This window comes from Pseudoliparis swirei, chromosome 7, assembly GCF_029220125.1.
Source record: "Pseudoliparis swirei isolate HS2019 ecotype Mariana Trench chromosome 7, NWPU_hadal_v1, whole genome shotgun sequence".
Taxonomy (NCBI): domain Eukaryota; kingdom Metazoa; phylum Chordata; class Actinopteri; order Perciformes; family Liparidae; genus Pseudoliparis; species Pseudoliparis swirei.
The window spans coordinates 28,847,049-28,873,483 of NC_079394.1; the positions used below are offsets into that span (position 1 = coordinate 28,847,049).

The following is a 26,435-nucleotide window of genomic DNA, read 5'->3' on the forward strand; positions in this document are numbered from 1 at the left end:
GTTCCATAACCAGATGGAGTTCCTGCACACACATTTCTCCTTTCAGCGAACAAGAATATAATATCTTGGCTCTTTTGATTGACATCACTTGACGCCTGAAGAAACTGAATTTAAAGCTGCAGGACAATTCAGTTCAATATGTTTTATAAAATGAGGTCCATTATTTAAAGTCACATTTTTCAAAAGCTTTCTGTTTTAAATCCGACCTTTATTTTACTTTAAATAAGAGAAGATAATGTATTTATTTATTAGAGTATGTATTATTCATAATTAATCCAGTTCAGTTGGAAATCTGTAATAATAAATATGTTGTAGATGTTATTCAGTTTAGTTTTCTTTCTTTAACTTGACAGTCAGTTGTTTACTACATACACACGTTAATACAACTGTTGGCTACTTCAATGCATTCAGCACAAAATCATAGAGCGCATATCTGACATTGATGTTCTGACCTTTAGTGAGGAAACTCTCTCTAACTGGACCTCAAGGATTTTAATTATACCTGATATACAATCATGACACTTGTCTGGCTTCATGCTGCTGATGGATTACTGAACAGGCCTATGGGACAGAGCCAGGGGCCACAGAGCCAGGGGCCACAGGGTCAGGGGCCAAAGGGTCAGGGGCCACAGGGTCAGGGGCCAAAGGGTCAGGGGCCAAAGGGTCAGGGGCAAAAGAGTCAGGGGCTAAAAGGGTCAGAGGTCAAAGGGTCAGGGGCTAAAAGGGTCAGAGGTCAAAGGGTCAGGGGGCCAAAGGGCCAAAGAGTCAGGGGCCCCCTGTCCTTTACCTACAGAATGTCACTCAGAGAGACACAAAGAGTATTGATGACTGAGTATACTATATGTACCATACTTTATTAATATTAGATATATATATATACTTGAGTGAGTCAATGTTCCTCATAAAAAGAGTTATTTATTCACACATAAAGAACCAAACATTTATCCATTTAAATGAAAGAAGTGTTGAAATGAAACTTGTTGTGATCCTTGTGATCAGGTTCATCTTCTCTCTGAAGTCATGAATCCTCCGGCCGTAAGCTGCTTCTACACGTCTGCTACCAGCTGCAGGAAACCTTGTGAAGTGGAGTTCACATTAAAACATGAACTCATCTGATTGGATGATGAACAGATTGTTTCTGTCATCTTTTCGTCTTCTGTCACTGACGTGATTTTAACTAAATGTCTGTTTACAGAAGAAGATGAAACCAAAGTGAAAGCCACTCGTGTTCATGATGTCAATAATGATTCATTGTGTCTTGATATAATAAACTCTGTGTGTTGTTTTGTGTGTTTACAGTCTGTTAGGCTGTTGGATCACAGAGGAAGGCTGTTCTTCTCTGGGATCAGCTCTGAAGTCAAACCCCTCCAGTCTCAGAGAACTGGATCTGAGTGAAAACCAGCTGCAGGATTCAGGAGTGAAGCTGCTGACTGGTTTTCTGGAGAGTCCACGTTGTAGCCTGGAGACTCTGAGGTGGGTTCACTGAATTATAAATAAAGATAAGAGCCCAATATGATCTTAATGTAACATGAATTAACTGATGATCACTGATGTGAACAGAGAGAAATGAGCTGAAACAAATGGTTTCATAACCAGATGGAGTTCCTGCACACACATTTCTCCTTTCAGAGAACAAGAATATAATATCTTGGCTCTTTTGATTGACATCGCTTGACGCCTGAAGAAACTGAATTTAAAGCTGCAGGACAATTCAGTTTAATACTTTTATAAAATGAAGTCCTTTATTTTAAGTTACATTTTTCAAAAGCTTTCTGTTTTAAATCCAACATTTATTTCACTTTAAATAAGAGAAGATAATGTATTTATTATTAGAGTATGTATTATTCATAATTAATACAGTTCAATTGAAAATCTGTAACAATAAATATGTTGTAGATGTTATTCAGTTTAGTTTTCTTTATTTAACTTGACAGTCAGTTGTTTACTACATACACACGTTAATACAACTGTTGGCTACTTCAATGCATATGGCACAAAATCATAGAGCGCATATCTGACATTGATGTTCTGACCTTTAGTGAGGAAACTCTCTCTAACTGGACCTCAAGGATTTTAATTATACCTGATATACAATCATGACACTTGTCTGGCTTCATGCTGCTGATGGATTACTGAACAGGCCTATGGGACAGAGCCAGGGGCCACAGGGTCAGGGGCCACAAGGTCAGGGGCTAAAAGGGTCAGGGGCCAAAGGGTCAGGGGCCAAAGGGTCAGGGCAGAAGGGTCAGGGGCCAAAGGGTGATGGAACAAAGTGTCAGGGGCCAAAGGGTCAGGGCCAAAGGGTCAGGGGCCAAATTGTCAGGGGCCCAACGTCCTTCACCTACAGACTGTCACTCAGAGAGACACAAAGAGTATTGATGGTTATACAATGTGTACCATACTTTAGGGTTAGGGTTAAAAAGGGGGTTCAAAAGAGTCTGAATGGAGCGATTTGTTTTGTGGAAGAAGTCTCAACACCAGGGATGCATTTAAGAGTATTTATTTGACAGTCATTTCTGGTTGCTTTAAAGTTTCTGTCGACCTCCAATAATCAGACAGACAATCTAATGTCTCACAAATAAGATTAGTACTTACAGTCTCCATTCAGTGAGCTTAAAGCTCCCAGTTGTGTGTTGTTCTTACTCACCACCCCGATGGCATGCTCTCTCCTGCTCAGCATTTCAAAAGAGACTGAGCTTCGTGCCAAGGGAGGTAACAGCTGCTTTCCGCTTCCGGTTTAGAGCCCCACCCCCGGTTTTAGACTTCAGAATAAGAGCCTAAACAGGAAACCAGCTAGGATCTCAAGGGAAACGCACCTCTACCACAATAAAACCAATCTCATTCATACTGTCCACATCCTACTGTTGTGATAACAATAAACCTCATAAAATCAACATTACAGTTACACATATAATACAGCGATCATACTTGTCTATGCCTCTTAATACATTAATCGGAATATTCCTCCCTAATATCCACTATGTAAATTATCTCTCTATATGCATTATTTAAAACATAAGACTTCCTTATTTACATGTGCAAGTGTACATAAAATCCACTACAACCTAACAGTCCCTCCTTTTATACTAATAATATAGTATAAATACATTTGAAATGGATTTTATAACCCTCACAATGCAAACATCACTGTAAAACAATCTTTATTAATCACTCATTATCATCTAGTGTCCCTGTGGAAGGAACAACTTCACTCCCTCCTTTTATCACTGCTCCTCAAGGAAACTCCAAAGAACACTAAGTGTCAGTGTGAATGTATTCATCACACAGGTATAAATCTTAAAATCCTGATGGTTCTGATTAATCTAATGTACATCTGTGTACGTGGCTGTGTATCCCTGTGAATCCAGTTGCTCAGCATACATGCTCAGCAACTCCAGTTCTCCAGTTCCTCAGCATTCCTCTTTTCTCTGCCTTCCTCCAAGCCGATTGTCAATAACGGTTGCGATACAGAGTCCCAATCAGCTGAGGGAGCATGAATTACTGCGTCCACAGACCGCAAGCAGTTTACTGTCTAACAGCAAGTCACACTCACTAAATCTCAGCTGAGGGCTTCTCAAAGAATCAAAAAGCATCGTCTCTTTGGTCAACATCTGTTTTGTAACTCCCGGACGTCCCGGCCCCAGGGGAGATATTCACTCCTCATTGGTTAACCTGTCCAGGTAAAACATTAGTCCTAATTCGCTCACTGGCTGAGCCGTCTGACCGTCGGTGGATTCGCATATCCACATGATGTCATCTCTCCTTCTTCCTCTGCGTCGTTCTGTCCGCTGCTCTGGATGGCATCGCAGGTGTCCTCAGGATGGCTCTCAGTCTGCTCCCTTCTCTCCGAAGGTGCACGATACTCCTCTGTGGGCGGCTCATCATGGCAGGTCCTCACAGCAGGCAGCCGGCACACGATGAAGGTCGATGGTGGAGCGTCAGGTGTAGCTGTTGAAGAGAATGAGAAAACACAGCGGCCTCTAGACCGACTCTACACAGAATATCACATCTAACTTGGAAATAATTATTTATCTCTCCCGAACCAATTCTCCAGCATATCTGAGAAGTTGTCACTCTCAAAAAATCTCTTGTCCTCCTCCTCAGACCAACCTTAATGTGTGTGTCCTATGGTGGACATTCTACTTTGCATCCCTCCTCTCTAAAAGAGGGCATACTGGGCTCTCCAGTGATATCACATGGGTAGAGGTGGGATGATGACGCCTTCCTCTTCCTTTTGACCTAAGATGGCATCCGTATCAGTCAACACACTTCAGGGAAAGTCAAAGGTCAAATCCCATATTGCGTCATTAATATCTCTACGATGATATTGATAAGTTATTGATCAAACATGTCAAGATTGATATAGTTAGTTATGAAAGCAATCCAAGTATTTATCTACCAAAATTAACAAGTTATGAAAGTCAATTAAAGTGGTTCCAGGACAAAGTGTATGCATCTAATGACTCACCCTTGCTGTAGGCAAACCAAATGCATGATGCTCATCTGCATCTACCGAAACACAAACATGCTTCCAAAAACCAAACAGGCAAACGAATATATGAAGGACAATAAAGAATAATGAACGAATGATTAGTTAGGTAATCCAAATTCAAACAAATGCATCTGTTCTAAGTCAGTTCTGGACATAAGACAACAATAAGATGACAATGCGTTCAATCTTAATAGAACATCTTCTACCATCCTTTAACCAACAAGTAAAACTATCTAGATGGATGAATGATTTAGTTCCCTAATGAAGTTGGATGCACTTCTGGGTAAATGTCACTCTACGGACATACTTTCAGTTCATCTTCTATACTGGGCTGTCTCTTCACACGACAACGGTCCTGAGGTCCACTACAGTGGACATGCTGCAAAATTCAAACTCAAACTAATTAGCAAAATGTTCAAATGGTAAGATGTATATTTAATTCTAAATAGGTAGGACGTCACTAAAAATAGGGAGTTGGAATTCACTATTCCATAATTCCCAGGAGGTCATCAAACTAAACTATCACAAGTTGGAATTATTTCTTAGTTGCAGGATTGAACTGGCAATCTTTAACCCCGTCTGAGAAACTGCTTCTCAATTTCTCATTCAATCCAATATTAATTTATTTATCTTTACTCATAATAATAAACGTAATTGATCCTATCTATGTTCCTTTAACTAGGTCATAGAAATATTCAAATCCTGCTAGGATCTGATAGCATGCAGGCATTTGTCCGGCACTCTTCTCTCTCGTGCTCGAACCCTAGAACAGTTTATGGGGGAAACAAAACATTTTCATCTAATGGTGCAGTTAATGGCAAGAAACAGTGAGCTGTGAGAGTCGGTGTCGTTTGCATACATCTTTCTGTGTTGCAGTCCTAACTCTCTTAGAATAATCAAAATATTAACATATTTACAACAATGATGCTCCTAAGCAGCAATGTGTGGAAATGGCTTCAGATCTTTTCAGAATTACCCTCATGATTAGGCAACTCTTCCGTGGCTGTTTGTGATTCTTTAGCCACAGATCTTCAAATATACAATGTAAAATGGTGTCATTCTCTCCGTGAGACAACTTACATGGAGGGCGCTGTGAAGTCCTTGCAATGACCTCAAACCACCCTGTTCACCTGGGCTTAGTCCACTTACATGGATCTTAATACTTACCCAGTCACTTGCTCGACCAATGGCCGTTCCCATCAGCTGTGGGCTCTGGCAACCTGCTTTAAGAAAAACTAAACTCTGATTAGTTCATTTCTCAACATATTCATCAAATGTGTGCCGTCTAGGGGAATAGGTTTCTGCCTAACTCTCTGCGGACCCTGCAAAGTCTCCCTGTCAATACTTCATGGGGACATTGTCTCCCTTCATTTTGAGGATACTTGAACTACTTGGAGTTACTTGCTTCATCAACTCTACTATCGCCTTTTTCAGGGTGAAAGAGAGGATCCTGGGCTCCTTACGAGTGTGTTCTCTAGACACATGTCCTAACTTCTTGTAGGTGTTTCAAAATGTGTTTCGTGTTTGGTTGAAAAACTGTGTGCCGTAGTCAGACCCTAATCTCCTTTGATCACCATATCTCAGCATCAGTTTCTTCTTTAGACAATTCACCACTGTCTTTGGATCTTCTGTCTGCATGAGCTTGATATCCTCCAATGCAAGTTCCGGGAGTCCCGGTATGGCAGCGCTGTCATTTGTTTGACCTAACCTGCTCCTCTCTTCACTGAGAGGTCAGCTGCTTTATTGCCTCTGGCGACTGTGGTCTGTAAGTTATGGTGTCTCTTCATGACTGTTGCTTCTTCATGACTGTGCTTCTACAGTTCCAGGACGACTCTCGCTAGCTGCTTCAATTGGCTGAGTGATTGAGTGTAGGTGTGTGTGCGTAGGTGAGCATAGGTGAGTGTATATGTGAGAGTGTATGTGTCTTTTGAAATACCAAGTGTCTTGTTTAAGCCTTTTCAATGTGGTCTAATTTCAGCTGCAGTACATTAGCGATCTCCTTCCTCCCTCCTTTTCTGAAGCAAATTCCATTTGATTCAGAAACATGAAGGTGGAGAGAACTCAACGCAGCCATCACTGGTCGTTGTCATTTGTTTGTTGTCTCAGCATTCAGCACCTGCAAACCTCTGGTGGTGGTTGGGGACATCCTGTTTGAAACCTCTTCTTTCAACTCTCTGTTAGTACCTGTGGAAGCGGACTTGTAGACCTAGTGGCGGAAGATCTTAAATGGCTCCGAAACTTATTTGGCGTGCCTTGGGGCCTGCGTCAGGGCCATTCTGCTGAGATGGCGGCTGGGTCATATGGAAAGGCTGGGGGATGGGGCTGGGGGATCTGTGCTAAGGGTGGGGGTCTGTGAGGTGTTGATGAGGGAGGGAGAGATGTCCAGGTGGCATCCATCTCCAGTTATGTCTATTGGAACGCTCTGTTGGAGAGGGCATTACCTTTCTCCTAATATACCTACTATGGTGTGTAGAGCTTCTCTTATAAGGGGGTTATGGGCGTACGGGGAGGGTATTGAGATATGACTGGGTAGATGAAAGGGATGGGAACTAAACTGACAGCAAGGTACAGGAGTTGTATCTGTTGGAAGTTCGTCATTCAGGGATGCTTCTTCATTGAGGGTGTGTCTTCCTCCAGGCATCTTCTAGGACCGTTGTCATCATCCACTGCTATGCCATACGGCAGCAGTCTTGCCCGCTCAATGGCTTCACCGGTTCTGTTGGGTTTGTCGATCGAGACGTGAACCATACTTTCCTTCTGCTCCTCTTCTGCTGTGTTTTCCAGCGTGAGCATTTTCACCAGTCAACTTCTGGCCTTCAAGCTACTGGGGTCTTGATTGTTGGCTCTGGTATTTTCCAGAGAATAGGTACTGACTGGCTTTATATATGTAAGGAAATGTAAATGTAGAAGAAGAAAAATATCTAAACAATTTAAAATGACGTTATACACTGGAATTGCACAGTCTACACATTTTACAATATTGTGTCAAAATGGGAAAAAACTGTTACTGTTAGCCAATATTGTAACAATCAACCGTCAAGAAATGGGAAAAGCTGTTATTTTAAACGAAATAGTTCAACCATCACTAACCAAAATCAAAGAAACTTACAAATGGGAAAAAAGGTTATTGGTTTGATTTAAACAGACGTTACGACTCTTAGTCATTCTACTGTTAACACAAGTTACAACAACACCAATTTAATCCAAAACAATGTAAGAAACAAAGCTAAATGGGAGGAAAAAGTTTACTCTGCGGTCCAACTTCCCCTACAAAGAATATTCAGATTAAAATTACATTCATAAATTTTTCTTTCAAATGTGTTCCAATATCAAAATTATTCATCTATAATTTCCAAACCGTGAATAAAATGTTTCCTTTTCAAAGGTCAATCTATTTTAAAGGTTTCTTCCATGTTTATGCGACATGCATAACATCGTCACAATGTGTGTGTGTGTGTATCGATCTTTGGACACAGTGAATGGAGCAAGGTATGTTGTAAGTGAGTGTGTGTGTTGATGTGTGTCGATGTGTGTGTGTTGGGAGGGTGGGTTGGGGGGAGAGGGAGGGAAAGATAGGGTGGGTGGGTGGGGAGAGAGGGGAAACAGGGCGAATATCTTACAGTCAGTGCGATTACATGCAATCGAATTATTGGCTTAGTCGGACTGAAATCGAATTATCCGTTTCATGTAAACACCTTAGTCGGACTATGTGCGGTCCGACTTCGGTCCGATTAACACCCCTGGATAGCTCGGTCCGATCCAGTTGATAATTCGACTCTCGCAGCATGTAACTCTGAATTCGATTCGGAACTGGACTTTGCGTCTTTGCGCATGCTCCAGATCCCGCTGCCCTCCTCCCTCCCTCCCTCCCATGTCGTGACCCGGAAGTCGAAAGAGACGATAAGTTGTCACTGCCGGCAGCCTGGCCGGCAGAAAACAAACAAATAACCAGTCCCGCTGCTAACCATGTTGGTGCCCTAAGCATAACTCCTCATGATGCCCCCCTGAGATAGGGTCTATGTGCGCGGATGTGTCGGCGCATCACGGCAGAGCGATGCGACCCGAGAAGTGTTAACGGGGGTGCTGAGCGATTACATATATCTCTAGTTCTGCCTGTTTTGTGATATACATGCCTAAAAGGCGCCTAATACTTCTAGACTGAAATAATATCGGCATTATAATTATTATAACTGAGGATTTTATTAGTTGCCTATTTTGTGGAGCCCCCTCAGGACTTGGTGCCCTACGCGCAGCGCCAGTGCAGCGTTATGGAGCGGCGCTGCAAACAACGCTATGGAGAACACAAGAGCCACCACACATTTCTGGACCGAAGAGCAGACTTAATTTATGCTTAATGTATTGAAGGAGTTGAACATACTAAAGTTCATGGTTCTTTCTCGAAATGTTGATGTTGTTGTTGTTGGTTGTTGTTGGTGGAGGTGAAGAGGTCAAGCGGAAATGGCTGTATCACCACGAGTTGTAATGAAAACAGCGCCGCCTATCGTATCGGATATGACATGCTTTCGGCCAATGATTCGAATTACTCACTGCCATGTATATTGGGATAACAGCTGATCCCCCAAAAGATAGCATAGTCCGACTAAAGCAAGATTCGAATTATACCATCATGTAAACGCACTGACTATTCCAGCTTTACAGTGTCATGAAACCTCCACTTTCATCTCGGCTTCTTCATGAAGACCTTCCCCCACATCGCATAAGTAAGTGTTGGGAGTCCTTTGTCTCAAAAAACAGGCTCCATTTTTTCTCACTCTTTTCTTTACTTTTATCAGTTCAAGAATCTTAATGTATGTGGGGAGCGAGGGAGTGGGGGGAGGGAAGGAGGGCAGAGAGATCTACATCCTGACCTCCCGCTGTGGCACAGTCCTGGTGACTCATAAAACACCCCTGCACCTTTCACCTCCAAACAAGAACAAATGGTAATACGAATACAGAATAATAATGGTAAAAAACAAACTGTTACTTTGGTTAAACAGCAATCAGACATTCAAAAAAGTCAAGCATCAAGACATGTTACAGCCTGCAGCTGTCAAAAATGGGAAAAGGACGTTATTATTACACAAAACATTTAACAATATACTGTAGAATGGGAGAATATTTGTTACTTTAAACAAAACTGCCAATTTAGCACGTCGCATAAATAGGTGTCAGTTTCTTAACAGCTCATGAGAAATCGACATCAGACGTCCAACGGACGACTGTAATAATAACCACTATTTTTCCAAAAAACAGTAAACCCAAAACTATCCTTTGAAACCGACTAAAATAAAAATAAAAAACTCAGTTTTGAAACGGTGATGAGAAATCAATTACTCGTAAGCCTAACGGCATTTACTGTAATAACAACCACTGTCTTTTCCCAAAAAACAGTAAACCCAACACTATTCTCTAAAACTGTCAATCAAAAAAACAAAAAGATAAACAAATAAAAACTCAGTACTGAAACAGTGATGAGAAATCAATTACTCGTACGCCTAACGGCATTACTGTAATAATAACCACTATTGTTTATCAAAAATCAATAGTAAACCCAACACTGTATCTTTAACACTGGCAATAGTACTCAAAGAAAAATATCTCTTAAATCCAAATTGTCAAAATGTGTTGGTGAAAACAGCAGCAGCATGCAACTCTGATGTGTCGGATGTAATTTCCAACACCAACCACACGATGGTGCTAAAAGGTTAACCCCTTAATCCCCTTTAAAAAGTATCTATTTCAGAACCTCTAGGAGGCGCGAATCCAAATCGTAATGGCGTCTTCTACTATGCTAATGTGTCTCACCCCCACTGACCTCGTGTCTTCTCACAAGGGAACAAGAAAACATGTAGTTTGACCTGGGCCGTGGTGAATCCGACTCGCACTTTTTTACCCCATGTACAGTATTAAAACAAAAAATTAGCACGTTGATCTGGTCATAACAGTTTGTTAATAGCGTACTTACACGTAAGTGTATCGGGCTCGCCGGCCGTCAATCACACTATTAAATTGAGTCTACCCAACAGTTATTTAACTTTAGTTTTCTAACGCTCTGTCTAAATATTAGACTCTAGCCCACGTGTCGTTCTTCACAAATGATTTAAATGTGCGCCGATGGCCGGAACTTTCCAGCTCAAGCTTACGGGCGTGCACGTCGCAAGCTCAACAAAAACCTCCGCAATGACCCATGCGACAAACAACATGAGTTACGTTTAACCCACAACAATTAATGTACAACATAAAAAGAAAGAATGTGACACATAACAAACAGGATCCACATAAATGAATATATATAAAAACAGAGTCTTGTAGATGCATTCCATTCATCTATTCCTTAAACACCGGCCTCATGTGTCGACATGTTAGCATTTAGCCTAGTGTTAACAAAGTCTTTGTTCCACTAAAAGTTCACACCTCAGAGAGCCAGCTGGTCGCTCCTCACACCTATAATATCTATATAACTACACAGATTTCGGTAAAACGGGATCTGCACTCCCATGATCAAACAGCGCTGTGTGTGAGAAGTTTCAAAGCTAGATATCTGAGAGGTTTTTAATGGTTTTTTAAACAATTAATAAGAAATAAAGATACAAATTCTCTTTTTTCTTTTCTTCTCCATGCTAAGGATGCTATCCACTAACATCGAGCAAACCTCCACTAAACACAGCTCATAGACTCCCATGTCAGGGTCACCAACTAAAAACTTGAGTGAGTCAATGTTCCTCATAAAAAGAGTTATTTATTCACACATAAAGAACCAAACATGTATCCATTTAAGTGAAATAAGTGTTGAAATGAAACTTGTTGTGATCCTTGTGATCAGGTTCATCTTCTCTCTGAAGTCATGAATCCTCCGGCCGTAAGCTGCTTCTACACGTCTGCTACCAGCTGCAGGAAACCTTGTGAAGTGGAGTTCACATTAAAACATGAACTCATCTGATTGGATGATGAACAGATTGCTTCTGTCATCTTTTCTTCTTCTTTCACTGACGTGATTTTAACTAAATGTCTGTTTACAGAAGAAGATGAAACCAAAGTGAAAGCCACTCGTGTTCATGATGTCAATAATGATTCATTGTGTATTGATATAATAAACTCTGTGTGTTGTTTTGTGTGTTTACAGTCTGGCACGCTGTGGGATCACAGAGGAAGGCTGTTCTTCTCTGGGATCAGCTCTGAAGTCAAACCCCTCCAGTCTCAGAGAACTGGATCTGAGCTGGAACCATCTGCAGGATTCAGGAGTGAAGCTGCTGACTGGTTTTCTGGAGAGTCCACATTGTAGACTGGAGACTCTGAGGTGGGTTCACTGTCTGCTGCTAGTGTAGCGCCTTCAGGTTTATCAATAACTGTTTGATGGATCTACGTATTGATCCATCAAGTGTTTCATTTCCTGGTGACATGTTCCACTTCACATCAGCTGCCTCGTTGCATGTCGTCCTCTACAAGCACGACATGGACAACTTGTCTGGCTTCATGCTGCTGATGGATTACTGAACAGGCCTATGGGACAGAGCCAGGGGCCACAGGGTCAGGGGCCAAAGTGTCAGGGGCCAAAGGGTCAGGGGCCAAAGGGTCAGGGCCAAAGGGTCAGGGGCCAAAGGGTCAGAGGTCAAGGGCCAGAGGGTCAGGTCTGCTACCAGCTGCAGGAAACCTTGTGAAGTGGAGTTCACATTAAAACATGAACTCATCTGATTGGATGATGAACAGATTGTTTCTGTCATCTTTTCTTCTTCTTTCACTGACGTGATTTTAACTAAATGTCTGTTTACAGAAGAAGATGAAACCAAAGTGAAAGCCACTCGTGTTCATGATGTCAATAATGATTCATTGTGTATTGATATAATAAACTCTGTGTGTTGTTTTGTGTGTTTACAGTCTGTCAGGCTGTTGGATCACAGAGGAAGGCTGTTCTTCTCTGGGATCAGCTCTGAAGTCAAACCCCTCCAGTCTCAGAGAACTGGATCTGAGAGGAAACCCGCTGCAGGATTCAGGAGTGAAGCTGCTGACTGGTTTTCTGGAGAGTCCACGTTGTAGCCTGGAGACTCTGAGGTGGGTTCACTGAATTATAAATAAAGATAAGAGCCCAATATGATCTTAATGTAACATGAATTAACTGATGATCACTGATGTGAACAGAGAGAAATGAGCTGAAACAAATGGTTTCATAACCAGATGGAGTCCCTGCACACATTTCTCCTTTCAGAGAACAAGAATATAATATCTTGGCTCTTTTGATTGACATCGCTTGACGCCTGAAGAAACTGAATTTAAAGCTGCAGGACAATTCAGTTCAATATGTTTTATTAAATGAAGTCCTTTATTTAAAGTCACATTTTTCAAAAGCTTTCTGTTTTAAATCCGACCTTTATTTCACTTTAAATAAGAGAAGATAATGTATTTATTTATTAGAGTATGTATTATTCATAATTAATCCAGTTCAGTTGGAAATCTATAATAATAAATATGTTGTAGATGTTATTCAGTTTAGTTTTCTTTATTTAACTTGACAGTCAGTTGTTTACTACATACACACGTTAATACAACTGTTGGCTACTTCAATGCATATGGCACAAAATCATAGAGCGCATATCTGACATTGATGTTCTGACCTTTAGTGAGGAAACTCTCTCTAACTGGACCTCAAGGATTTTAATTATACCTGATATACAATCATGACACTTGTCTGGCTTCATGCTGCTGATGGATTACTGAACAGGCCTATGGGACAGAGCCAGGGGCCACAGGGTCAGGGGCCAAAGGGTCAGGGGCCACAGGGTCAGGGGCCAAAGGGTCAGGGCCACAGGGTCAGGGGCCAAAGGGTCAGGGGCAAAAGGTCAGGGGGCCAAACGGTCAGGGGCCAAAGAGTCAGGGGCTAAAAGGGTCAGAGGTCAAAGGGTCAGGGGGCCAAAGGGCCAAAGAGTCAGGGGCCCCCTGTCCTTTACCTACAGAATGTCGCTCAGAGAGACACAGAGAGTATTGATGAGTATACTATATGTACCATACTTTTTTATATATATATATATATATATATATATACTCAGTGGTGTATAGTAACGAAGTAGAAGTACTTCGTTACTTTACTTAAGTAGTTTTTTTGGGTATCTGTACTTTATTTTACTACTTATATTTCTGTTTACTTTTACTTTTACTTCACTACATTTTGCAATGAAAACTTGTACTTTTACTCCGATACATTTCCCCTGAAACAGTATCGTTACTCGTTACTACGGAAAAACATAATCATGAGAAACATCGCGGATTGTTGTGGAACACGCCGCAGCGCACCTGAACGCAGCACGAACACCAGGTTGGGGTCAGTGGTCCTTGCCGCGTGTTTTCTCTTCCCAGTGATGCCCAGGATGCTAGCGAGCGGCTACAGATACGACTCATTTCATGTGGAGCAGCAATGGAAGCTACTCTAACAACCACGGGGACCAAGATCAACGTCCGTGGCCATATTTGGGCGAACTCTTTTCTTTTGTCGGAGTAAAAGTTCCTTCCTACCGGATGAAGTGCCTCTTATGCCGACCGAAAGCTACGGAGATATTGGCCTTCAACAACTCACCAACCTCAGGAAACACATTGAGGTAAATTAAGATTAATCCCATGAGCCGCAACGTTAATGTTTAGTCACCATAAACCTGTTAAGATATCTAGCAGTGTTGCCCACAGGATTGAAGTAAATTATATCTTTGGCAGGAGAGGTGGGGGGGGGGGGGGAACAGTCTGATTGTCCTACACATGTTGTACGTTAGGCTAACGTTCGCTAGCTATCGTCAATTAAATGAGACAATTAGCGTGAGTGGAGCAGACGGATCTCTAGCGAGTTAATGAGCTGAAGAAGTGTTTTGACAGTTGTGAAAATGTGTTGATTTGAGTCGTCTTAGCTATAATATAATGCTAATCATTACAGCATTATTATCATTATTTGTATTAATATTATAAGAGTGACGGTCCAGTAATGGCGACGATATTGATTTGGGACTGTTGTTGTGTTTAACTACAGAGATACAAGTACATATTCACAAATCAACTCTGGATGCACGGACAGTGCATGAAACTAAATGTATAAACCTCAAATTAAAACAAACTATTTTGGACAAAACTTTAGGTTGGGGTCATGACATGTTAGGAAGTGTTATTAATTCTATCATGTCTATAATACTCTCACTTTATTTCAGGAATGGACTACATCAAGCAGTACATGGAAGAACCCTCCCTGCAGCTAGGTGATGCCACCAGGTCCAGTTCATTTGATGAAGAGGACTTCTTCTTCGTCATCTCAAGCGCATGACAGCAGCAAACAGCTGGATGGAGACGTGGATCACGTTGACTTGCTGAAATGCTTCCCAACTGTGTGCTGCTGTCTGTGAAGCTAGACACACTCTACCTACACCAGGGCCTGTGAAGCTAGACACACTCTACCTGCACCAGGGTCTGTGAAGCTAGACACACTCTACCTGCATCAGGGCCTGTGAAGCTAGACACACTCTACCTGCACCATCAGGGCCTGTGAAGCTAGACACACTACCTGCATCAGGGCCTGTGAAGCTAGACACACTCTACCTGCATCAGGGCCTGTGAAGCTAGACACACTCTACCTGCACCAGGGTCTGTGAAGCTAGACACACTCTACCTGCACCATCAGGGCCTGTGAAGCTAGACACACTCTACCTGCATCAGGGCCTGTGAAGCTAGACACACTCTACCTGCATCAGGGCCTGTGAAGCTAGACACACTCTACCTGCACCAGGCCTGTGAACGGCTCTTCAGCATCGCAGGACTCGTCTTCAGCCCCAGAAGAGCGACACTGAAATCTGTCCATTTTGAAAATCAACTTTTTGAAGATGAATAATACATTTTCACTTTAAAGTGATGATTTTGGTTCTGCTTTTTTCTGTGTTAATCGTGTTTTTATATTTGAGTAATTTCATAGTATTCATATATTGCTAAGTTCATCCTAGCTCATACTCCTTGTTCATGGCGGCCACAGCACCAAAACAAATAAACTTCATAATTCTCAAAATTCTGACCCTTTGTTTTTTTTATTAACAGCATTTACTTTTACTTTCAATACTTAAGTACAAAAAAAATCAGATACTTTCATACTTTTACTCAAGTAGTATTCTCATAGGTGACTTTTACTTTTACTTGAGTAATTTTCCAGTCAAGTATCTTTACTTTTACTCAAGTATGACGTTTGGGTACTTTATACACCACTGTATATACTTGAGTGAGTCAATGTTCCTCATAAAAAGAGTTATTTATTCACACATAAAGAACCAAACATTTATCCATTTAAATGAAATAAGTGTTGAAATGAAACTAGTTGTGATCCTTGTGATCAGGTTCATCTTCTCTCTGAAGTCATGAATCCTCCGGCCGTAAGCTGCTTCTACACGTCTGCTACCAGCTGCAGGAAACCTTGTGAAGTGGAGTTCACATTAAAACTTGAACTTATCTGATTGGATGATGAACAGATTGTTTCTGTCATCTTTTCTTCTTCTTTCACTGACGGGATTTTAACTAAATGTCTGTTTACAGAAGAAGATGAAACCAAAGTGAAAGCCACTCGTGTTCATGATGTCAATAATGATTCATTTTGTATTGATATAATAAACTCTGTGTGTTGTTTTGTGTGTTTACAGACTGTCAGACTGTTGGATCACAGAGGAAGGCTGTTCTTCTCTGGGATCAGCTCTGAAGTCAAACCCCTCCAGTCTCAGAGAACTGGATCTGAGCTCCAACCAGCTGCAGGATTCAGGAGTGAAGCTGCTGACTGGTTTTCTGGAGAGTCCACTTTGTAGACTGGAGACTCTGAGGTGGGTTCACTGAATTATGAATAAAGATAAGAGCCCAATATGATCTTAATGTAACATGAATTAACTGATGATCACTGATGTGAACAGAGAGAAATGAGCTGAAACAAATGGTTTCATAACCAGATGGAGTCCCTGCACACACATTTCTCCTTTCAGAGAACAATAATATAATATCTTGGCTCTTTTGATTGACATCGCTTGACGCCTGAAGAAACTGAATTTAAAGCTGCAGGACAAATCAGTTTAATACTTTATTGTAAAATTAAGTCCTTTAATTTAAAGTCACATTTTTCAAAAGCTTTCTGTTTTAAATCCGACCTTTATTTCACTTTAAATAAGAGAAGATAATGTATGTATTATTAGATTATTTATTATTCATAATTAATCCAGTTCAGTTGGAAATCTATAATACATATTTTGTAGATGTTATTCAGTTTAGTTTTCTTTATTTAACTTGACAGCCAGTTGTTTACTACATACACACGTTAATACAACTGTTGGCTACTTCAATGCATATGGCACAAAATCATAGAGCGCATATCTGACATTGATGTTCTGACCTTTAGTAAGGAAACTCTCTCTAACTGGACCTCAAGGATTTTAATTATACCTGATATACAATCATGACACTTGTCTGGCTTCATGCTGCTGATGGATTACTGAACAGGCCTATGGGACAGAGCCAGGGGCCACAGGGTCAGGAGCCACAAGGTTAGGGGAAACAGGGTCAGGGGCCAAAGGTCAGGGGCAAAAGGTCAGGGGGCCAAAGGTTCTCAGAGGTCAAAGGGTCAGAGGGCCAAAGGGCCAAAGAGTCAGGGGCCCCCTGTCCTTTCCCTACAGAATGTCACTCAGAGAGACACAAAGAGTATTGATGACTGAGTATACTATATGTACCATACTTTATTAATATATATACAGGACTGTCTCAGAAAATTAGAATATTGTGATAAAGTTCTTTATTTTCTGTAATGCAATTAAAACAAAAATGTCATGCATTCTGGATTCATTACAAATCAACTGAAATATTGCAAGCCTTTTTTTCTTTTAATATTGCTGATTATGGCTTACAGCTTAAGAAAACTCTAAAATCCTATCTCATAAAATTTTAATATTTCCTCAGACCAAGTAAAAAAAAAGATTTATAACAGCTGAGTGTTTGTCAAGGCTCAGGAAACCCTTGCAGGTGTTTCGAGTTAATTAGACAATTCAAGTGATTTGTTTAATACACTACTAGTATACTTTTTCATGATATTCTAATATTTAGAGATAGGATATTTGAGTTTTCTTAAGCTTTAAGCCATAATCAGCAATATTAAAAGAATAAAAGGCTTGCAATATTTCAGTTGATTTGTAATGAATCCAGAATGCATGACATTTTTGTTTTTTTAATTGCATGACAGAAAATAAAGACCTTCATCACAATATTCTAATTTTCTGAGACAGTCCTGTATATGTATATATATATATATATATATACTTGAGTGAGTCAATGTTCATCATAAAAAGAGTTATTTATTCACACGTAAAGAACCAAACATTTCTCCATTTAAATGAAATAAGTGTTGAAATGAAACTTGTTGTGATCCTTGTGATCAGGTTCATCTTCTCTCTGAAGTCATTCAATTCAATTCAATTCAGTTTATTTGTATAGCCCAATTTCACAAATTACAAATTTGTCTCGGAGTGCTTTACAATCTGTACACATAGACATCCCTGCCCCAAAACCTCACATCGGACCAGGAAAACTCCCAAATAACCCTTCAGGGGGAAAAAAAGGGAAGAAACCTGCAGGAGAGCAACAGAGGAGGATCCCTCTCCAGGATGGACAGATGCAATAGATGTAATGTGTACAGAAGGACAGATTTAGAGTTAAAATACATTCAATGAATATGACAGAGTGTATGAATAGTTCATAGTAGGCATATTCCACGATGGAGACCTCCACGATCCATCAGGCAGATGGCGGTGGGGAGGAGGAGTGGGCGGAGTCTCAACAGTGGGCTTGTCTCAACAGGACAGTGGCGTAGTCAGGAGCAGGAATTCCACGACCAGACCTCGATGATCCATCAGGCAGATAGGATCTATGTCGTCTCATAGGGTCCGATGACCCCATGAGACGTGAAGTCAAAAGGACTCCGGGAGAAAGCAGAGTTAGTAACGTGTGATTGAGAGATGAAAATTCATCCTTAAGGAGAAAAAGAGGAGATAGGTACTCAGTGCATCCTAAAACGTCCCCGCAGCTATAAGCCTATAGCAGCATATCAAGGGGCTGGACCAGGTGAACCTGATTCAGCCCTAACTATAAACTCTGTCAAAGAGGAAGGTCTTAAGTCTACTCTTAAACGAGGTGACTGTGTCTGCCTCCCGGACTGAAATTGGAAGCTGGTTCCATAAAAGAGGAGCTTGATAACTAAAGGCTCTGGCTCCCATTCTACTTTTTAAGACTCTAGGAACTACAAGTAGTCCGCATTTAGTGAGCGTAGCTCTCTAGTGGGCAATATGGTACTACAAGCTCCTTAAGATATGATGGTGCATCACCAATCAAGGCTTTGTACGTTAAGAGAAGAATTTTAAAAGTGATTCTTGATTTTACTGGGAGCCAGTGCAGAGCAGCTAGTGCAGGAGTGATGTGATCTCTTCCTTAGTTTTAGTGAGAACACGAGCTGCAGCATTCTGGATCAACTGGAGGGACCTAAGAGATTTATTAGAGCAGCCTGATAATAAGGAGTTGCAGTAATCCAGTCTCAAGTAACGAACGCTGAACCAATTTTCTGCATCTTTTGAGACAAGATGTGCCTGATTTTTGAAATATTACGTAGATGAAAGAATGCAGTCCTTGAGATTTGCTTTACGTGGGAGTTAAAGGACAAGTCCCGATCAAAGATAACGCCAAGATTCTTTACAGTGGTGTTGGATGCCAGGGCAATGCCTACAGAATCCACATCACCAGATAATTGATCTCTGAGGTGCTCAGGGCCGAGTAAAATTACTTCGGTTTTGTCTGAGTTTAACATCAAATTGCAGGTCATCCATGTTTTATGTCTTTAAGACATGCTTGAATTTTACGAGTTGGTTGCTCTCCTCTGGTTTTATCGATAAATATAGTTGAGTATCATCTGCATAACAATGAAAGTTTATGGAGTGTTTCCTGATAATATTGCCCAAAGGAAGCATGTATAAGGTAAATAAAATTGGTCCAAGCACAGAACCTTGTGGAACTCCGTGATTAACGTTGGTGGTTATCGAGGCCATCGTTTACAAATACAAACTGAGATCGATCTGATAAATAGGATTTAAACCAAATTAGTGCCGTGCCTGAAATGCCAATCGACTGCTCCAGTCTCTGTAACAGGATGTCATGGTCAATGGTGTCGAATGCAGCACTAAGGTCTAACAAGACCAGGACAGAGAGGAGTCCTTTATCTGCTGCCATTAAGAGGTCATTTGTAATTTTCACCAGTGCCGTCTCGGTGCTGTGGTGTTTTCTAAATCCTGATTGAAATTTCTCAAATAAACTATTATGATGTAGAAAGTCGCACAACTGATTTGCGACCACTTTCTCAAGGATCTTGGAGAGGAAATGGAGGTTAGAGATCGGTCTGTAGTTAGCCAACACCTCTGGATCCAGAGTGGGCTTCTTCAGGAGAGGTTTAATAACAGCCACTTTGAAGGAGTGTGAGTGGCCTGTTAGCAGAGACACATTGATAATATCTAATAGAGAGCCAATTAAAGGCAACACGCCTTTAAGCAGCCTGCGGGATGGGGTCCAAGAGACAGGTAGACGTGTTCGAAGTAGAAACCGTTGAAGATAATTGGTCACGGTTGATGAGAGAAAAGCCCTCCAAATATAAACCAGGGCATACAGCGGTTTCCAAGGCCATTCCACTTGAGGACAGATTGGTACTGGTTATGGGCAAGAGAATATTAATCTTGTCCCTAATAGTTAAAATCTTTTCATTAAAGAAGTTCATAAAGTCATTACCACTGAGGTTTATAGGAATGCTCGGCTCCACAGAGCTGTGACTCTCTGTCAGCCTGGCTACAGTGCTGAAGAGAAACCTGGGTTGTTTTATTTTTTCTATTACTGATGAGTAATAGGCTGCTCTGGCATTACGGAGGGCCTTCTTATATGTTTTAAGACTATCTCGCCAAACTAAGCGGGATTCTTCGAGATTAGTTGAACGCCATATGCGTTCAAGCTTTCGTGACGCTTGCTTCAGTTTGCGGATCTGAGGGTTATACCAGGAGCAAACCTCCTTCCTCACTGTCTTCTTCTTCAGAGGGGCTATCGAGTCCAGTGTCATTCTCAGAGAGCCTGTGGCACTGTCAACAAGATGATCAATCTGGGACGGACTAAAGTTAGACCAGGAGTCCTCTGTTATATTGAGACGTGGTATCGAATCAAATACAGAAGGAATCGCTTCTTTTAATTTAGCTACAGCACTGTCAGTTAGACAGCTGGTGTAGAAACTTTTGACTAACGGAGTATACTCCGGTAGTATAAATTCAAAAGTTATGAGGTTGTGGTCTGACAGAAGAGGATTCTGTGGGAAGACGTTCAAATGCTCAATGTCAACGCCATAAGTAAGAACAAGATCAAGCGTGTGGCCAAAGCTGTGAGTGGGTTTCTGTACTCTCTGACAGAAGCCAATCGAGTCCAACAAGGAGATGAATGCAGCACTAAGGCAATCATTATCAACATCCACATGGATATTAAAATCTCCAACAATAATAACTTTGTCGGTTTTAAGAACCAAACTTGATATAAATTCTGAGAATTCAGATATAAACTCTGAATATGGACCTGGTGGCCGGTACAGAATCACAAATCGAATTGGCTGTAGTGTTTTCCAGGTTGGATGTGAAAGACTAAGAACAAGGCTTTCAAATGAGGTGTGTAATTTTTGGTTGAGGATTAATTAATAGGCTCGATTCAAAGATGGCTGCTACTCCACCTCCTCGACCCGGTGCCTCAAGGAATGTGAGTATTAATATGACTTGGAGGAGTCGATTCATTCAGGCAGACATATTCTTCATGGCTCAGCCAGGTTTCAGTTAGGCAACATAAATCAATGTGATTATCTGATATTAAATCATTTAGTAACACAGCTTTAGATGACAGAGATCGAATATTTAGGAGACCACATTTAATAGACCTATTTTGTTGCACTGCTGAAATAATGGTGTTAACTTGTATAAGGTTATTGTGTACGACTCCTCTTCTGCTTACTTTTGATTTATTTAATTGAAGTGGCCGTGGGACAGACACAGTCTCTACTCTAAAGTCATGGGTGGGTAACTGCTCGAATGGAAGAGCAGAGAAGGGTGTTAAACTACAACTCTGCTCCCGGTTCCTGATCTGAACCCTGGGTTGTCATGGATTAAGTCCGTGATCAACTTGGTCATATTCGCAGAAATGAGACGCCTCCCAACGTGGGATGAATGCCTCTCCTCATCAGATCAGGTTTTCCCAGAAAGTCTTCCAGTTGTCTACGTAGCCCACATTATTCGCTGGGCACCACCTCGACAGCCAGCGGTTGAAAAGACATTCGACTATACAATTCGCCTGTCTGCAAATTTGGGAGAGGGCCAGAAAATTACGGTGTCCGACAACGTCTTGGCATAAGCACACCGATTCCACATTAATTTTAGTGACTTCGACCGACGGGCTCGGGCCATTACCACCGCGTGTATTACAATCTGACTGTATCTCCGTTTATGCTTAGCCAGCAGCTTCAAACAAGCCTCCACGTCGCACGCTCTGGCCCCCGGAGGAGGCACGACTTTGGTCCGCGGCTTCGCTATTTTCACGTTCCTGACTATAGAGCTCCCGATAACCAGGGTGTGTTCCTCAGCGGGTGTGTCGCTGAGCAGGGAAAATAGGTTGGAAACGTGAAGTGGTTGGTGCACAGGGGGCTTCTGTGTAGACTTACTACTCCTGCGAACAGTTACCCAACCACCCGGCTGCACGGTTACCGCCGGGGAACAGCTAACAGCTGACTGTAGCTCCGCGCCAGCTACGGGAGAGGGCGGGCTAACTAGCATAGCTGTCTGAGCTTCGATAGCGCGGAGCCGTGCATCTAACCCACTTAGACCTGCCTCCAACCTAGCAAATAAACTACACTTGTTGCATGTATCGTTATCATTAAGGGAGGCAGAGGGATAACTATACATGAGACACACTGAGCAAGAGGGAGCGGGAGGGAGAGAAGAAGAAGTCATGCTCGCTGCTGAGCTGGCAACCAGAGCTTACCGGAAGAGTGAGATGATGCGTTCAGGAGCAGTCATGAATCCTCCGGCCGTAAGCTGCTTCTACACGTCTGCTACCAGCTGCAGGAAACCTTGTGAAGTGGAGTTCACATTAAAACATGAACTCATCTGATTGGATGATGAACAGATTGTTTCTGTCATCTTTTCTTCTTCTTTCACTGACAGGATTTTAACTAAATGTCTGTTTACAGAAGAAGATGAAACCAAAGTGAAAGCCACTCGTGTTCATGATGTCAATAATGATTCATTGTGTGTTGATATAATAAACTCTGTGTGTTGTTTTGTGTGTTTACAGTCTGTCACGCTGTGGGATCACAGAGGAAGGCTGTTCTTCTCTGGGATCAGCTCTGAAGTCAAACCCTCCAGTCTCAGAGAACTGGATCTGAGAAACCAGCTGCAGGATTCAGGAGTGAAGCTGCTGACTGGTTTTCTGGAGAGTCCACGTTGTAGCCTGGAGACTCTGAGGTGGGTTCACTGTCTGCTGCTAGTGTAGCACCTTCATGTTTAATCAATAACTGTTTGATGGATCTACGTATTGATCCATCAAGTGTTTCATTTCCTGGTGACATGTTCCACTTCACATCAGCTGCCTCGTTGCATGTCGTCCTCTACAAGCACGACATGGACAACTTGTCTGGCCTCATGCTGCTGATGGATTACTGAACAGGCCTATGGGACAGAGCCAGGGGCCACAGAGCCAGGGGCCACAGGGTCAGGGGCCAAAGGGTCAAGGGCCACAGAGCCAGGGGCCACATAGCCAGGGGCCAAAGGGTCAGGGGCCACACGGTCAGGGGCCAAAGAGTCAGAAGCAAAATGGTCAGAGGCCCAAAGGGTCAGGGGCCACATGGTCAGGGGCCAAAGGTTTAGAGGCCCAAAAGGTCAGGGGCCAAAGGGTCAGAGGTCAAATGGTCAGAGGTCAAAGGGTCAGGGGCCCCCTGTCCTTCACCTACAGAATGTCACTCAGAGAGACACAAAGAGTATTGATGAGTATACTATATGTACCATACTTTATTAATATTATATATATATGTATATATCTATATATATATATATATATATATATATTTGAGTGAGTCAATGTTCCTCATATAAAGAGTTATTTAATCACACATAAAGAACCAAACATGTATCCATTTAAATGAAAGAAGTGTTGAAATGAAACTTGTTGTGATCCTTGTGATCAGGTTCATCTTCTCTCTGAAGTCATGAATCCTCCGGCCGTAAGCTGCTTCTACACGTCTGCTACCAGCTGCAGGAAACCTTGTGAAGTGGAGTTCACATTAAAACATGAACTCATCTGATTGGATGATGAACAGATTGTTTCTGTCATCTTTTCTTCTTCTTTCACTGACAGGATTTTAACTAAATGTCTGTTTACAGAAGAAGATGAAACCAAAGTGAAAGCCACTCGTGTTCATGATGTCAATAATGATTCATTGTGTATTGATATAATAAACTCTGTGTGTTGTTTTGTGTGTTTACAGACTGTCATGGTGTGGGATCACAGAGGAAGGCTGTTCTTCTCTGGGATCAGCTCTGAAGTCAAACCCCTCCAGTCTCAGAGAACTGGATCTGAGCTGGAACCAGCTGCAGGATTCAGGAGTGAAGCTGCTGACTGGTTTTCTGGAGAGTCCACATTATAGACTGGAGACTCTGAGGTCAGTCGAGGGTTTGAATATATGTGTTGTTGTTGTTGTTGTTGACGTCTACAGGAAGTGAAGCTGGATCACAGCTGACGGCATCACGAGATGTTTCGAGACAGTGGTCCTCATTCATCAAACTATCAAACTCTTGCTGGTCTTGGTTGGAGCTCTGAGATCAGTCTGACTGAAGCCGGCACACCACTGGCTCTCACTTCAGAGAACCAGCATTACATTTAGTAACAACAACTGTAGCTGGTGTTTCACTGCTCAGTCGTTTCCTCCATGGAGCCGATCATCAGTCACGGCTGAAACATCCACTAGTGCTGCTTTGTTCATGTTGAGGAAGTTCCAGATATCCTGGAAACCAAACTTCAAGACATCATGTGGAGAATGTATTCTCTGGATGTAGCAGGACACACGTGGGCTGCTTTACTGCAGCAGAGTCCATCTTCACAGCGGGCAGTGAACACCTCTGGTTCTGCAGTCATGATGCGTTCAGGGCCCTCAGCAAAGACTCAGCCTAGATGACCCAGCCTGTTTCTCTTCTACTGATGTGCTGCTTCACTGGCAGCTGATGGAGGGAGTCTCTGGAGACACTGATCCATCTCTTCTGTTGTCTTCTTCTTCTCTCCCCAGATTGGAGTGATCAGCTGAGTGCTGATGATCCAGAGAGCATCTGGTCTTGTTCTGACGTTCCAACGCTTGTTTTGCTGATGTTTCTGCCGCTTCGTTTCCCTTTACCCGTCTCTGTGCTGGCACCCACATGAATGCCACCAAAATACCACCTGACTAAGTGGGAGCAGTGTTTCCTAGATGTCGTTGATTATATCCTGCCTGCTATGAGATGTGACTGTAATGATGATAACGCTGAACTGGAATCTGAACCAATGACTACCTTTCTGACCTGAAGCTCCTCCACCCACTGCAGCGCTGGTCAGACGGCCAAAGCCTCAACTGTCAACATGACAGATGGTCTGATGACCTTCGTCTGACCTCATAGTTAAAGGAACGATAACTGCACATCCAGTTCTCCCTGTATTGGGCTCTTTAGATCCATCTGTGTCCGCCGGGGTAAACGATTGATCTGCTGTCTGCAGTGTCTCCTCTTCCTCGTTGTCTAGTTGTTGTCTTTGGTTCCGTCTTCCCTGTGCCTGGATATTCTTGACCTGCCTGTTTGACCCTGCCTGCTTGCCCTGACCCCGATTCCCTGCCTGCCCCCTTTTGGACGTTTTGCTTTTTTTGGAACTTTTGTCTGATTAAAGAGTCTTTTTGTTATTCACATCTGAGTCCTGTCTGTCTCTCTGCGCCTGAGCCCCACCCCGTGACAAGAACCTGACAAATATGATATTATGGCATAAAAAGTCATTAAAAATAATAGTATAAGATGCCTTTAAAAAGTATCTCATAAGTCCTCATTTGTATGTCATAACAAATCAACTATGTCATAGTATGGCATTTAAATTTGATATCAAAATATATTATAAGAGTCATAATATTGTGAGACATAGAAATGTCACAAGACATGCCAGAGTAGAGTATGTCGTAAAAACACATGAACGTCACACGCCAAGATAGCGCCGTTATTCTGATCGCTTCTTAGAGTTTCAGCAGTTATATTACTTTTGTTTTTTTTGGCATCTTTTCACACTGTCAGTAGTTGTTCTTTTTATATAAACTTTAAAATTAGAGTGCGTGAACCCAGCAGCAGAGGGGAAACGCTGCCCCCTGTCTGCCTGGAGCAGATTTGACAGTCATTACACATTGCACCTTCAAATGCTGATGATTTATTCTTGAATAAATGTATTGTTCACTTTAAATGTGTTGTTCACTTTAAAGGCTTTAATGTGTGCGCGCTCCCCGGGTCTCGGGACCGCGGGTCGGAGCAGCTGCAGAGCCAGACGCTCATCCCTCTGAGCTCGGTCGGGAGCCGGCGAGGCAGAAAGAGTTCAGCCAACAGATTGTTGCTCCAACTTCTCTGCGCAGCCGCAGAGGCAAGGCGGACTATTATGGGATGGAATATGAGCAACGATCCGGATACGCAGACGGGAAAGAACTTGGGGGGGGGTTTTTTTTTGTTTTGGTTTTGGTTGTGTGTTTGTTGCTTCTTGGGTTTTTTTAATTTGTTGGTAGTATGGTTTTTGAATTTGGGGTGTTGTTGTGTGCCACGTTGGGGTTTGTGGCTTGGTTTGGGTTTGTGGAGGCTAATTC

General features: G+C 42.2%; 2 protein-coding genes across 2 annotated transcripts in view; one reads left to right on the forward strand and one right to left on the reverse strand.

Moving 5' to 3' along the window:
• Window positions 1–26,435, reverse strand: part of LOC130196675 (protein NLRC5-like) — a 1,158,129-nt gene that overhangs the window by 653,300 nt on the left and 478,394 nt on the right.
• LOC130196679 (NACHT, LRR and PYD domains-containing protein 12-like) overlaps window positions 1–26,435 on the forward strand; it is a 373,575-nt gene that overhangs the window by 237,491 nt on the left and 109,649 nt on the right. Inside the window, 6 exon segments of the mRNA XM_056419002.1 lie at window positions 1,300–1,473; window positions 11,616–11,789; window positions 12,368–12,541; window positions 16,141–16,314; window positions 22,880–22,944; window positions 22,947–23,049. Coding sequence (XP_056274977.1) covers window positions 1,300–1,473; window positions 11,616–11,789; window positions 12,368–12,541; window positions 16,141–16,314; window positions 22,880–22,944; window positions 22,947–23,049 — 864 coding nt within the window.